The sequence below is a fragment of the Bufo bufo genome, chromosome 8, assembly GCF_905171765.1.
Source record: "Bufo bufo chromosome 8, aBufBuf1.1, whole genome shotgun sequence".
Lineage (NCBI taxonomy): Eukaryota > Metazoa > Chordata > Amphibia > Anura > Bufonidae > Bufo > Bufo bufo.
In genome coordinates, this window is record NC_053396.1 from 183237600 (window position 1) to 183253587 (window position 15988).

The 15988-nt window shown below is 43.3% G+C and overlaps 2 protein-coding genes across 2 annotated transcripts in view; both read left to right on the forward strand.

Annotated features, from left to right (window-relative positions):
* The window catches only part of LOC120977520 (cytochrome P450 2F2-like), a 265903-nt gene extending 249953 nt beyond the window's left edge, over positions 1-15950 (forward strand). The window contains exon 9 of the mRNA XM_040405512.1: positions 14822-15950. Coding sequence (XP_040261446.1) covers positions 14822-15018 — 197 coding nt within the window. The 3' untranslated portion in view covers positions 15019-15950. The remainder of the gene's footprint in view (positions 1-14821) is intronic.
* The window catches only part of LOC120977519 (cytochrome P450 2F2-like), a 281082-nt gene that overhangs the window by 120078 nt on the left and 145016 nt on the right, over positions 1-15988 (forward strand). The window lies entirely within an intron of this gene.

A 15988-nucleotide genomic window follows, 5' to 3' on the forward strand; every position in this document is an offset into this window, starting at 1 on the left:
ATCAAAATACCTAGATTAAAAAAGGAAAAACACAACGACAAGAGCCCAGGATATAGTTACATCATCTCCGCTGATAATACTTAGTCCTCCAAAGAAGACATATCAGACTAAAATTAACACATCTCCCAAACATATAAAAATAGGAGAAAAAATAGGAAATATCCAACCCCCCGGGAGCTACACCCAAGACAGTAACATAAACATGTCCATCTTAACAGTACATCAAACTTCCATCCTAGAAGACCAGACAGACAGTACACCCCTAATTACTATAGACAACACTGCGGCAGGCACATCAGCCCTGGTTCCTTTTTTAGATCGTGCAAAACCCTCACGACACCCAGGTATCTCAACAAATGCGCACAAGGAAAAAAAAAACCCCAACAAAACAGCCACCCCACAGATAACGGAATTTTTCAAGCCCACCCCCGGGAAGAGAAAATTCGAACCCGAGGGTGTAGGAGAGGACAACACCAGAAAAATAAAGCTAACATAATAAAACATATAAAAAATAAAAAAAAGAGGGAAAAACAGTGACCAAACACCAACAGTAAAAATCTTCAACTTATCATCATACAAAACCACCAAACAAGAGGATAACCTTTTGCAAAAAGGATTGTCCTTCTGCCCACTCCACAATATTGATCCCTTTCAACTATATTTGAATATACAGAAATTCTGAAAAAACCTGACCGTTAAAAGATTTTTCGAACACGAAAACAAAAAGAAAACAGACAATACGGTATGTGCAGATGTAGAAGAAATAGAAATATATAAACATCAGGAAGTGCATCCAAAGTCCAGTTTCTTCCCAGTACACAGAGAAGGACACTTCATACCCACCTTCTTCGATTTAATAACAGCAGACCTGAAAAAAATCCCCCAAAAAAATGTAGAACAAAATAGACCCCCTACTAGTGGAAACCTAACACACTGCGAAGTACGTGCTATGAAAAGTCTAAAAAATAACGAGAGCATAATAATACGCCCGGCAGACAAGGGAGGGGGTATAGTAATCCAAAATATAGAGGACTATGAAACAGAATCCCAAAATATTCTTAGTAACACTGAGTATTACCGTGTGATACCAGAAAACCCCTTCCCAGATATAATCAAGAGGCTAAAAAACCTAATAAAACATGCATATGAACAACAGTATATAAATAAAAAATAAAAAAATTTCCTCATTCCGAAAGCTCCCTCCAATCCATATTTTTACCATTTACCAAAAATACATAAAAACTCTGAAAAACCACCGGGAAGACCAATTGTGTCAAACACAAATTCAACCACAAGCAATGTATCACACTATCTCGATTTGTACCTCTAACCGTACGTCCGGAAGCTACCAAGCTATCTACATGACTCTAGACAGCTAATCCAGGAAATCGAGAAAATAACATGGAAAGACACATACGCTTTACTGACTATGGATGTGACGGCGCTGTACTCAAATATCCAACATGAGCTAGGTATTAAGTGTGTAGAGACCACCGTAAGAAATGACACCACTTTAAAACCACCACAAATCCAATTCCTAGTAGATAGTCTACATTTTGTCCTCAAAAATAATTTCTTCATCTACAATGACACCACATACCACCAATGCCGGGGGACCGCGATGGGCACGAAAGTGGCACCGGCCTTCGCAAACATTTTTATGGGCTGTTTTGAGGACACACATATCCACAGGAACATAGAGACATCCAAACACATTGTGTATTATAAAAGATACATCGATGATATCTTTATTATCTGGGAAGGGGACGAACAATCTGCATTAGGTTTCTGTGACAAACTAAATAGGACAAGCTGGGGAATCACTTTCACCCCTAACTACAACAGAAACAAAATAGACTTCCTAGACATCTCCATCACCACTAAAAACAATACCCTTATAACTAAAACATATTTCAAAAAAGTAGATACGAACAGCTACATTCATTACAAAAGTTTTCACCACAAAAAATGGCTTCAAAACATCCCTTACAGCCAGTACAAATGTATAAGACAAAACTGCACAGAGGATACCGACTTTGTAGAACAAGCAAAAATCATTCAGAAAAGATTTACCGATAAAGTCTACCTAAAGGGAATAATAAAAAATGCATATCAAAAGAGCAAAAAAAACAACACAAAGGGAGTGCCTAACAAACACTAAAGGAGAAAAAAAGACAGGAACAGAAAAATACCCTAAGCACTTAAACCTGATCACACAGTACAATACTTCAAACAAAGCTATTCGAGACATTCTGACCAAATACTGGCACATTTTAAAAAGTGATCCCTACCTTGAAAAATACCTCCCAGCAAAACCTGCTGTCATCTACAGAAGAGCACCAACTATAAAAAACACCCTAGCCCCTAGCAAAGGGAAAAAGGATACAAAAATCCCTAAAGAAACTAAAAAAGAGCCAGCAGGCAGCTTTAAATGTGGGACAAAACGCTGCCTTTGTTGCAACATAGTCGTGCACAATAGCAAAAATTTCAGCTCAACAAAAAACGGTGCCACTTTCTCAATAAAATACCACCTAAACTGCAAAAGCAGTTATGTAATATACAGTCAGGTCAATAAATATTGGGACATCGACACAATTGTAATATTTTTGGCTCTATACACCACCACAATGGATTTCAAATGAAACGAACAAGATGTGCTTTAACTGCAGACTGTCAGCTTTAATTTGAGGGTACTTACATCCAAATCAGGTGAACGGTGTAGGAATTACAACAGTTTGCATATGTGCCTCCCACTTGTTAAGGGACCAAAAGTAATGGGACATAATAATAATCATAAATCAAACTTTCACTTTTTAATACTTGGTTGCAAATCCTTTGCAGTCAATTACAGCCTGAAGTCTGGAACACATAGACATCACCAGACACTGGGTTTTATCCCTGGTGATGCTCTGCCAGGCCTCTGCTGCAATTGTCTTCAGTTCCTGCTTGTTCTTGGGGCATTTTCCCTTCAGTTTTGTCTTCAGCAAGTGAAATGTATGCTCAATCGGATTCAGGTCAGGTGATTGACTTGGCCATTGCATAACATTCCACTTCTTTCCCTTAAAAACTCTTTGGTTGCTTTTGCAGTATGCTTTAGGTCATTGTACATCTGCACTATGAAGCGCCATCCAATGAGTTCTGAAGCATTTGGCTGAATATGAGCAGATAATATTGCCCGAAACACTTCAGAATTCATCCTGCTGCTTATGTCAGCAGTCACATCATCAATAAATTCAAGAGAACCAGTTTTATCGGCAGCCATACATGCCCACGCCATGACACTACCACCACCGTGCTTCACTGATGAGGTGGTATGCTTAGGATCATGAGCAGTTCCTTTCCTTCTCCATACTCTTCTCTTACCATCACTCTGGTACAAGTTGATCTTGGTCTCATCTGTCCATAGGATGTTGTTTCAGAACTGTGAAGGCTTTTTTTTTATTTCGTTTGGCAAATTCTAATCTGGCCTTCCTGTTTTTGAGGCTCACCAATGGTTTACATCTTGTGGTGAACCCTCTGTATTCACTCTGGTGAAGTCTTCTCTTGATTGTTGACTTTGACACACATATACCTACCTCCTGGAAAGTGTTCTTGATCTGGCCAACTGTTGTGAAGGGTGTTTTCTTCACCAGGGAAAGAATTCTTCGGTCATCCACCACAGTTGTTTTCCGTGGTCTTCCGGGTCTTTTGGTGTTGCTGAGCTCACTGGTGCGTTCATTCTTTTTAAGAATGTTCCAAACAGTTGTTTTGGCCACGCCTAATGTTTTTGCTATCTCTCTGATGGGTTTGTTTTGTTTTTTCAGCCTAATGATGGCTTGCTTCACTGATAGTGACAGCTCGGTTAATCTCATCATGAGAGTTGACAGCAACAGATTCCAAATGCAAATAACACACTTGAAATTAACTCTGGACCTTTAATCTGCTCACTGTAATTGGGATAATGAGGGAATAACGCACACCTGGCCATGGAACAGCTGAGAAGCCAATTGTCCCATTACTTTTGGTCCCTTAACAAATGAGAGGCACAAATGCAAACTGTTGTAATTCCTACACTGTTCACTTGATTTGGATGTAAATACCCTCAAATTAAAGCTGACAGTCTGCAGTTAAAGCACATCTTGTTCGTTTCATTTCAAATCCATTGTGGTGGTGTATAGAGCCAAAAATTTTAGAATTGTGTCGATGTCCCAATATTTATGGACCTGACTGTACCTCATAGAGTGTAAATGCGGACTCCAATATGTGGGGCGGACTACTCAAGAGCTGCATTGTAGAGTCAACCAACACAGACACAACATACAAAAATTATGCCCAAAACACAGCATCTCACGACACTGCGCCACAACACCAGAAAAAAGCAAACATACACTAAAAATCACACCCATAGATTATATCCCAGACAACCCATACAATAGATTCAGCAATCTCCAGAGTATCAACTAGACACCCTGACCCCACATGGGCTCAATGAGATAAGCGAGACTATCCTGTAACCCATAACACAGGCTGTGACAAAAGAACTGAGGATCCACACAATAGCAAAAAATTGAGACCTTAAACAAAAATATAACTAGGCTATATGGATGTGGGCATACATATACACAAAGAGAGATACCTCTTTATGACCAGCCCTGACCATTGCTTAAAAATTCAGTTTTATCCTTATAAATATATATATGTATGACCACCACTGACCATCCCTTACAATTCAGTTTTTATCTCTCCTCTGTGTATATGTATATATATATATATATATATATATATATATATATATCAGGCTTTATTATGTCCTTTTTTATCTATTTATTTATTTATTATACATACAGTTGCAAGAAAAAATATGTGAACCCTTTGGAATGATATGGATTTCTGCACAAATTGGTCATAAAATGTGATCTGATCTTCATCTAAGTCACAACAATAGACCATCACAGTCTGCTTAAACTAATAACACACAAAGAATTAAATGTTACCATGTTTTTATTGAACACACCATGTAAACATTCACAGTGCAGGTGGAAAAAGTATGTGAACCCTAGACTAATGACATCTCCAAGAGCTAATTGGAGTGAGGTGTCAGCCAACTGGAGTCCAATAAATGAGATGAGATTGGAGGTGTTGGTTACTGCTGCCCTGCCCTATATAAAAACACACACCAGTTCTGGGTTTGCTTTTCACAAGAAGCATTGCCTGATGTTAATGATGACTAGCACAAAAAAGCTCTCAGAAGACCTACGATTAAGAATTGTTGACTTGCATAAAGCTGGAAAGGGTTATAAAAGTATCTCCAAAAGCCTTGCTGTTCATCAGTCCATGGTAAGACAAATTGTCTATAAATGGAGAAAGTTCAGCACTGCTGCTACTCTCCCTAGGAGTGGCCTTCCTGTAAAGATGACTGCAAGAGCACAGTGCAGACTGCTCAATGAGGTGAAGAAGAATCCTAGGTTGTCAGCTAAAGACTTACAAAAGTCTCTGGCATATGCTAACATCCCTGTTAGCGAATCTACGATATGTAAAACACTAAAGAAGAATCGATTTCATGGGAGGATACCACAGAGGAAGCCACTGCTGTCCAAAAAAAACATTGCTGCACGTTTACAGTTTACACAAGAGCACCTGAATGTTCCACAGCAGTACTGGAAAAATATTCTGTGGACAGATGAAACCAAAGTTGAGTTGTTTGGAAGAAACACACAACACTATGTGTGGAGAAAAAGAGGCACAGCACACCAACATCAAAACCTCATCCCAACTGTGAATTATGGTGGTGGGGGCATCATGGTTTGGGGCTGCTTTGCTGTGTCAGGGCCTGGACGGATTGCTATCATCGAAGGAAAAATTTATTCCCAAGTTTATCAAGACATTTTGCAGGAGAACTTAAGGCCATCTGTCGACCAGCTGAAGCTCTACAGAAGATGGGTATTGTAACAGGACAACGACCCAAAGCATAGAAGTAAATCAACAACAGAATGGCTTAAAGAGAAGAAAATACAGCTTCTGGAGTGGCCCAGTCAGAGTCCTGACCTCAACCTGATTGAGATGCTGTGGCATGACCTCAAGAAAGCGATTCACACCAGACATCCCAAGAATATTGCTGAACTGAAACAGTTCTGTACAGGGCTGGGACAAGGCCATTTGGTGCCCAGGGCGAAGATGGCAAACTGCGCCCCCCCCCCCCCCCCCCCGTTTTTAAGAAAGAATCAATGTTGTTTCAAAACAAGAATATACTTAAAGCAATAGAACAAAGGACTGTGGGACTTTGAAAGTATTCATTTTAAAACACGTGTGTAAACACGAATATGAACTTTGCCCCACGATAGCTCTTTTGTAGAACCCCCATAAAAACTTACAGTTACTTGACTTGGCCCTTGGGGATCTCGGACGCCACTTCAACACTTGGCCGGGGGCTCGGCGGAGCTGATGTTGTGCTTTATCCTAATGAGAAAGATTTCATAATAAGGATTTGGAGAAGGGGCAGAGGAATAGCAGAGCAGGGAGAGGCTGGTGCTGCTACTAGGGGGTCATACCATGGGGGAGTAATAAAGCCCACCATAATGCCCCCCCCAGTAGTAATAATTCTCCTTATAATATGCAAAACATACCCCTTTGTAATGCCCCCAGTTGAGCTAATGTTCCCATAATGTGCCAACATAAAATACCCCTTCTCAGTGCCCCCGTAGATGACCCCCATAGTGCTCCCCCCTTCCCCATAGTACCCACCATAATGTGTCCCAGTATAAAATGCCCCTATACAGAGCCCCCCATATAAAATATCTTCTTTTTAGCCTCAGTAGATGCCCCTAAATAATCTGCAGTAAGATGTGCCCCCATAGATGCCCCCATATCATGTGCCAGTAGCCAGAGCCCCCCCCATATCATGTGCCAGTAGCCAGAGTGCCCCCATATCATGTGCCAGTAGCCAGAGTGCCCCCATATCATGTGCCAGTAGCCAGAGCCCCCCCCCCATATCATGTGCCAGTAGCCAGAGTGCCCCCATATCATGTGCCAGTAGCCAGAGTGCCCCCATATCATGTGCCAGTAGCCCCCCATATCATGTGCCAGTAGCCCCCCTTATTGCCAATAGCCCCCTTATGGGCCAGTAGCCCCCCTTATGTGCCAATAGCCCCCCTTATGTGCCAGTAGCCCCCTTATGGGCCAGTAGCCCCCCTTATCATGTGCCAGTAGCCCCCCTTATCATGTGCCAGCCCAGTAGTCCCCCCTTATCATGTGCCAGCCCAGTAGCCCCCCTTATGTGCCAGCCCAGCCCAGTAGTCCCCCCTTATCATGTGCCAGCCCAGTAGCCCCCCTTATCATGTGCCAGCCCAGCCCAGTAGTCCCCCCTTATCATTTGCCAGCCCAGTAGCCCCCCCTTATGTGCCAGCCCAGCCCATTATTGTACCTATATAAATAAAAAAAATACTAAAAAAAAATTATACTTACCTCCAGCAATGTGATGCGATGCAGGCCGCCTCTTCCGTCTGTGTCCCTCGCTATACGGCAGTCAGGCGACGCGATGACGTCATCGCGCCGCCTGCACCGGCCTCTGATAGGCTGCCAGCACTAGGCCGGCAGCCTATCAGAGGAACAGGAGGGGACACACCTCTCCCTCCTCTGCCGCAGCGCAGGCATCTGTATTGCAGTCCTGAGGACGGCAATACAGATGACTATGGAGATGAGCGCTTCCGCAATGGAAGCGCTCATCTCCTGCTCTGCCCTGCCGCCGGCCGCGGCCGCCCCCACTTGTCACCAGGGCCGCGGCCTTGCGGCACTCAGGCTTGCCGGCCCACCGGGAAATTTCCCGGTATCCCGGCAGGCCAGTCCGGCCCTGCTGCGCCCCCCTCCTTGTAGCGCCCAGGGCACCCGCTCCTTCGGCCCCTGCCTTGTACCGGCCCTGGTTCTGTAAAGAGGAATGGTCAAGAATTACTCCTGACCGTTGTGCACTTCTGATCTGCAACTACAGGAAACATTTGGTTAAAGTTATTGCTGCCAAAGGAGGTTCAACCAGTTATTAAATCCAAAGGTTCACATACTTTTTCCAACTGCACTGTGAATGTTTACATGGTGTGTTCAATAAAAACATGGTAACATTTAATTCTTTGTGTGTTATTAGTTTAAGCAGACTGTGATTGTCTATTGCTGTGACTTAGATGAAGATCAAATCACATTTTATGACCAATTTGTGCAGAAATCCATATCATTCCAAAGGGTTCACATACTTTTTCTTGCAACTGTATATATATATATATTTATTCATTTATTAATTATCACTCTATCCAGTTATCCATATATTGGTCACCTACACCGGTATATACATATACATATACTTTTTAAACCAAAAGAGTTCTACTTTTAGTTTTCAGTTTTTCTACTGATCTCATCATCAATACCAAGCACCACCTACCATACAATATAATGCATCCACAGGATTTACTTTATGCTGTTAGAAACAAAGCAGGGCGCACCATAGGGTAATACCGTTGGTAGACAGATAAAATAAATGGTTCCAGTACAGGGCTCACCTTTTGTGGTTGTGCTATATGTAGGCACAACTCTAGTAAAAGCTTGTCAATACATGTGATGGAGTCACGATTCACTGGTGGATCTGCAGCCGCGGAGGGATGACTTCTTACAGAGGAAGATGTTCTAAGTTTGCTGTCTAAGGTGAAGACAAATAAGTCACAGGGGCCTGATGAGATACACCCAAAATTATTAAAAGAGCTTAGTGGTGAGCTGGCAAAACCGTTAACAGATTTATTTAACCAATCATTAGTAACAGGAGTCGTCCCGGAAGATTGGAAATTGGCAAATGTCGTGCCCATTCACAAGAAAGGTAGTAGGGAGGAATCGAGCAACTATAGACCAGTGAGTCTGACATCAATAGTAGGCAAATTAATGGAAACCCTATTAAAGGATAGGATTGTGGAACATCTAAAATCCCATGGATTGCAAGATGAAAAACAACATGGGTTTACTTCAGGGAGATCATGTCAAACAAATCTTATAGATTTTTTTGACTGGGTGAATAAAATAATAGACGGTGGAGGTGCAGTAGACATCGCATATCTAGATTTTAGTAAGGCTTTTGACACTGTCCCACATAGAAGACTTATCAATAAACTGCAGTCATTGAGCATGGACTCCCATATTGTTGAGTGGATTAGGCAGTGGCTGAGTGACAGACAACAGAGGGTTGTAGTCAATGGAGAACATTCAAAACAAGGTCATGTTACCAGTGGGGTTCCACAGGGATCTGTACTGGGACCGATTTTGTTTAATATCTTCATAAGTGATATTGCAAAAGGCCTCGCTGGTAAGGTTTGTCTTTTTGCTGATGACACAAAGATATGTAACAGGGTTGATGTTCCTGGAGGGAAACGCCAAATGGAAAAGGATTTAGGAAAACTAGAAGAATGGTCAGAACTCTGGAAACTGAAATTTAATGTAGATAAGTGCAAGATAATGCACCTGGGGCGTAAAAACCCAAGGGCAGAATATAGAATATTTGACACAGTCCTGACCTCAGTATCTGAGGAAAGGGATTTAGGAGTAATTATTTCAGAAGACTTAAAGGTGGGAAGACAATGTAATAGAGCAGCACGAAATGCCAGCAGAATGCTTGGATGTATAGGGAGAGGTATAAGCAGTAGAAAGAGTGAAGTGCTTATGCCGCTGTGCAGAACACTGGTGAGACCTCACTTGGAGTATTGTGCGCAGTACTGGAGGCCATATCTCCAGAAGGATATAGATACTCTAGAGAGAGTTCAGAGAAGAGCTACTAAACTAGTACATGGATTGCAGGATAAAACTTACCAGGAAAGGTTAAAGGACCTTAATATGTATAGCTTGGAAGAAAGAAGAGACAGAGGGGATATGATAGAAACTTTTAAATACATAAAGGGAATCAACTCGGTAAAGGAGGAGAGCATATTTAAAAGAAGAAAAACTACCACAAGAGGACACAGTTTTAAATTAGAGGGGCAAAGGTTTAAAAGTAATATAAGGAAGTATTACTTTACTGAGAGAGTAGTGGATGCATGGAATAGCCTTCCTGCAGAAGTGGTAGCTGCAAATACAGTGAAGGGGTTTAAGCATGCATGGGATAGGCATAAGGCCATCCTTCATATAAGATAGGGCCGGGGGCTATCCATAGTATTCAGTATATTGGGCAGACTAGATGGGCCAAATGGTTCTTATCTGCCGACACATTCTATGTTTCTATGTTTCTATGTTTCTTGTCGGAGATCCCTGAAGTCTCCAAGAAGTGGTAGGATACAGAGGTAAATAGATAAAATATCCCAGGGCGCAAGAATCCAGTCCAGATAGTGATAGTAAATAGAAACTTATTTATTGCAGAAGTACTATTGAACACCAAACCTATGCACATCTGCTGGGGACTCATCCCCACTAACCATTCCCCCTTTTCTTAGCCCCGCCTACTTTTCATTTTGGCGTTTTTTTTTTTGTGTATTTAAATGCTGTATGTTTGTGTAATTTCATATGCAGTGTTATGTACCTGATGAAGGGGAACTACTCCCCGAAACGCGTTAAAAGTACTTCTCCAATAAATAAGTTTCTATTTACTATCACTATCTGGACTGGATTCTTGCGCCCTGGGATATTTTATCTATTTACCTCTGTATACAATATAATGCGGCAGGCCTTCTGGATAACTATCGCATTAGTGCGACCCCTCTACCTAGACCCGCCCCTCCAGTCCCGACCTGATATACGCTATGCGGTATTTGAGTATACCCAATCCAACAAAAGTGGACCGGACACCCCGGTGCACTAAAAATGCTGCATGGCAGAAGCTTTCTCACACAGGGACCAGATAAGATAATATACATGCCGGCTTTGTTTACCCCTGATGACAGCCAGACACGTAGGAGGAGGAGTGGACGACAGTCACCTGACAGAAAACTAGAGAAAAATCATGTGACCACATGGCGTCACCACCAAACGCACGCCCAGAATAATGAAGACCAATCAGGAGCGAGATCCCACCCCCGCCCCAAAAATCGTCGTTCAGAAGCCTGTCCAATGAAAGACAACACTAGGGACCATTACGTCATTGCAAGACCGGCCCACCGGCATCACTGATAGGCCGGATCTACCACATCACCTAGATCCCGCCCCACTGACGTCACCCCGATGCCAGACCAATCAGGGAAACCTCCGCCCACGGTACGTCACCAGGAGGAGTAAAAAACAGAAGAACAGTACAGCCCACAAGGCGAAACGATTGGCCACCTGAACCCGAGGGGAGTGTCAGTATCCTAGCGACCCTGCAAACTCTCACGCCCCCAACCTCCTCCCCACTCATGTGACTCGCACACATTGCGCTCAAACTGAGTGCATAAAACAACTGGAAGTATCTTGTTTTAAATGTAATAATTTTTATTGTCCTGAAGAAGGGGGATGTTCTGCCCCCAAAACGCGTAGACCTTCTTTAATAAAAGATTACCTTTAATGGTACCTTTAGAGCAAGCATGTCAAACTCAAAGGCTAACATGGGCCAAAAAAACAAAATTTAAGTTTATGTGGGCCGCATCAAAAAAAAAAAAAAAAAATCGTACATTTTCATAGAACAACATTGTTGTTTCATGATTGCTGACCCCCAACATCCCGTTGCCCAATAACACAAGTGAGACCTATATATATATACAAATATTAAACTTCACTATAAGACGCACCTAGGTTTTTGAGGAGGAAAATAAGAAAAAAATATTTTTAACCAAAAGTTGTGCTTTTGGTGGGCTTTGAATTAATGGTGGTCTGTGCATGACACTATTATGGGGAATCTGTGGATGACGCACTGTCATGTGGGGGATCTGTGGATGGCACTGTTATGGGGGACCTGTGGATGGCACTGTTATGGGGGACCTGTGGATGGCACTGTTATGGGGGACCTGTGGATGGCACTGTTATGGGGGACCTGTGGATGGCACTGTTATGGGGGATCTGTGGATGGCACTGTTATGGGGGATCTGTGGATGGCACTGTTATGGGGGATCTGTGGATGGCACTGTTATGGGGTATCTGTGGATGGTGCTGTTATGGGGGATCTGTGGATGGCACTGTTATGGGGGATCTGTGGAAGGCACTGTTATGGGGGATCTGTGGATGGCACTGTTATGGGGATCTGTGGATGGTACTGCTATGGGGTGGGATATCTGTGGATGGCATTGTTATGGGGTGGGGGGATCTGTGGATGGCATTGTTATGGGGTGGGGGATCTGTGGATGGTGCTGTTATGGGGGATCTGTGGATGGCATTGTTATGAGGTGGGGGATCTGTGGATGGAACTGTTATGGGGTGGGATATCTGTGGATGGTACTGCTATGGGGTGGGATATCTGTGGATGGCATTGTTATGAGGTGGGGGGATCTGTGGATGGAACTGTTATGGGGGGGATCTGTGGATGACACTGCTATATGTCATCCACAGATCCCCCTCATAACAGTGTCCCCCAATACACCGGCCCTCTGCTCACCGAAGTATTTATAAACGTGAATCCTTATCCTGTTATTAAATTGAACTAACGCTGCGCTCTCCCATGTTCCCCTGTATCCCCACAGCACTTACGAACACGCTTCCATAGCAGGCAGAGCGGACGGCAGCAGTAACGTCACTCACTGACGTCGCGCGTCTGCTCCGCCTGCTTCATTCATAAAGTGGGCGGAGCAGGCGCTCGACGTCAGTGAGTGACGTTACTGCTGCCGTCCGCTCTGCCTGCTATTGAAGCTTAAGTAAGTGCTATGGGGATACAGGGGAACATGGGAACATGGGAGAGGGCAGCGTTAGTTCAACTTAATAACAGGATAAGGATTCACGTTTATAAATAAAGCACTTACTTAAGCTTCAATAGCAGGCAGAGCGGACGGCAGCAGTAACGTCACAAACTGGCGCCTGCTCCGCCCACTTTATGAATGAAGCAGGCGGAGCAGACGCGCGACATCAGTGAGTGACGTTACTGGTGCCGTCCGCTCTGCCTGCTATGGAAGCGTAACCAGAGCAATAAATATCTTTGCCGGGCCGCAAAGATATTCATTGCGGGCCGCATGCGGCCCGCGGGCCGCATGTTTGACACCCATGCTTTAGAGTAATGAGCTTTTTTCCTGCATCAGCGCCACCAAGAATGGTCTGAATTTTTTCCACTTTTCTGTACGTTTCCAATCCTGATAACCGTTATTACGGCAAGGGATACAGACCAGGGGCTGCAGACGCAGTTTTCTCTTCTCCCGTGAACTGGACGGGTAATCATCCAGAAAAGCGATTCGGAGGCGTTGTGACCTTTCACAACCCCATTCGGTAAGCATAATCAGTGCTTTTTCTTATACCTAGTGCCGTAAGGTTCTATACACGAGGTGCTACCTCCTCTCTTCTTTTTCCCCCCTTTTTATGTTCTGTGACAAAGTCCCTATAGAAGAGCAATATTTGTGGAAGCAGGTATATCGCAGGCCTCAATCTATATTTGGTGGATGCCGGTATATCAAACCCCTCTATCAGTATTTTGTAGAAACATGTATATCGAACCCCTTAATGAGTATTTACTGGAAGCTGGTATATCAAACCCCATAATCAATATTTGGTGGAAGCTGGTGTATCGCAGGCCTCAATCAATATTTGGTGGAAGCCGATATATCAATCCCCTCTATCAGTATTTTGTGGGAAAAGGTATATAAAACCCCTTAATTAGTATTTGCTGGAAGATGGTATATCAAACCCCTTAATCAATATTTGGTTGAAGCCGGTGTATCACACCCCTCAATCAGTATTTTGTGGAAGCAGGTATATCAAACCCCTTAATCAGTATTTTGTGGAAGCTGGTAAATCGCACCCCTTAATCAGTTTTTTTTTTGGGCAACAGGTATATCACACCAGTTGCAATTAGTTATTCCAATAGCGTTTGTCCTTCTATCTAGCTGCAGTATCTCAGCAGAACCGCACACAACTGCTGAACAATACAAATGCACTATAATATACGTTTTATGTTAGAAAGTATATTATAGGTATATCACACCTCTCAATCTTTTTTTTTTTTTTTGGGGGGGGGGGGGGGGGCAACAGGTATATCACACCAGTTGCAATTAGTTATTCCAATAGCGTTTGTCCCTCTATCTAGCTGCAGTATCTCAGCAGAACCGCACACAGTCTGTCCCTGCTCCACACAGCAACCTCTCCCTACACTGGCCAAAAACTGAATGTAAAATGGCTGCCAGATCGGGTTTATTTATTTTATTTATAGGGTAGGGGGTGTGTCCATGTGCTGAAACGTCCTGTCCCACCTGATGAATGTGTCTGCAGAGAAAAATGGCAGAAAATCCCCAAATTCAGGTGTGCAAATCTTGTGGCATCATACCCAAGAAGACTGGATGCTGTAATCGCTGCCAAAAGTGCTTCAAATAAGTCCTGAGTAAAGGGTCTGAATACTTGTGTCAATGCAATATTTTAGTTTTTCATTTTCAATAAATCAGATTTCAAACATTCTGCTCTGTTTTCACATTGTTATAATTGAATGCAGAATGATGGGGAAAACTTGATTTATTTGTAATTTTAGCACAAGGCCCCAACATAAAATGTGAAAGAGTGAGTGTATGAAAACTTACCAAATGCACTGTATAAGATCATATATACATATTGTGACACCAATTTAGTGGTGGTGGAAGGGAGGTATATTTCCCCAAGATTTCTCTCCTATGTGAAGTAGCAGGTGGAAGACTCTCACCCTCTCACCACCAATCCTGCATTGGTGTCACAATATATACAGCATATCACCTATTGCAGATACTCCTTTATGTATTCACTAATGTCTTTTTAGGTAAGAGAATTTGCCCGGGCAAGAACTTGGCACTTATGGAGCTCTTCATTTATATCACAACACTATTGCAGAACTTCACCTTCAAGTCACCCGTGCCACCTGAAGAGATCTCAGTCGCTCCAGTGGCAATTGGACTTGGAAATATCCCTCCCAACTTTGAGATAATGTTCATACCCCGTACAGGTTCTCAAGCGTAACATAATAATGTCATAATTGGTACGGATATGGGCGATCATGGGATTTGGAAGACATTCATGAGTGCAGGAATCAACTTGGTGACGGGGAAGAGTCAAAATATTCCAATTCTTACTTAAAGGGAGTCTGTCACCAAAATGTCATCTTGTGCGCTGCTTACATAGTGCTGTAGTACAAATAAACTTGATGTAAATGGTACCTTTGCTATTTTCTTCTGCTGTTCATGAACAGCAAAAACTTGATTTTATTGATATGCAAATGAGGGCTTGCAAGTACCCAGGGGTGGCGTTCGGCCAGTAAGTGCCCAGGCCGCTCTGCATTCTCCGTGCATAACTTCTCTCTAACGCCTTGTCTGGCCCGACCTGTAATCCCTACGTCATGCTGTTGAGTGGCAGAGAGCACTTATGCGGGCCCGGCGCCAGTTATCCCTAGTGGAATGCCGTTAGCTGGCGCATGCGCAGACTGCTGGGAGCGAGGCAGATGGCCACAGTGGTCAGAACAGTGTCATACCCAGACCCGGTGGTGAACTGCACAAGCACGGCATCTACAGGGGTTACAGGGCGGGCCAGACTAGGGATTTGGCAGGACTTATGCACGGAGAAGGCAGAGCGGCCTGGGCAGTTACTGGATGAACGCCGCCCCTGGGCACTTGCTAGCCCTCATTTGCATATTAATAAAACCACGTTTTTGCTGTTTATGAACAACAGAATAACAAAGGTACCATTTAAATCATCTTTATTTGTGCTACAGTTCTATGTAAGCAGCGCACAAGATGACATTTTGGTAACCGACTCCCTTTATTAGTATCATTAGGTTATGCAATATCTAGCATTCTTTATTGTATTATGTAAATGGTGTTATATGAGATATAGATTAACAGACAGTGGCGTACCTACCATACAAGCAGAGCACTCAACTGCTATGGGGCCCCTGGGGAAGGGGGGCCCGAAATGGAGGCTAGGCCCCGTGCCC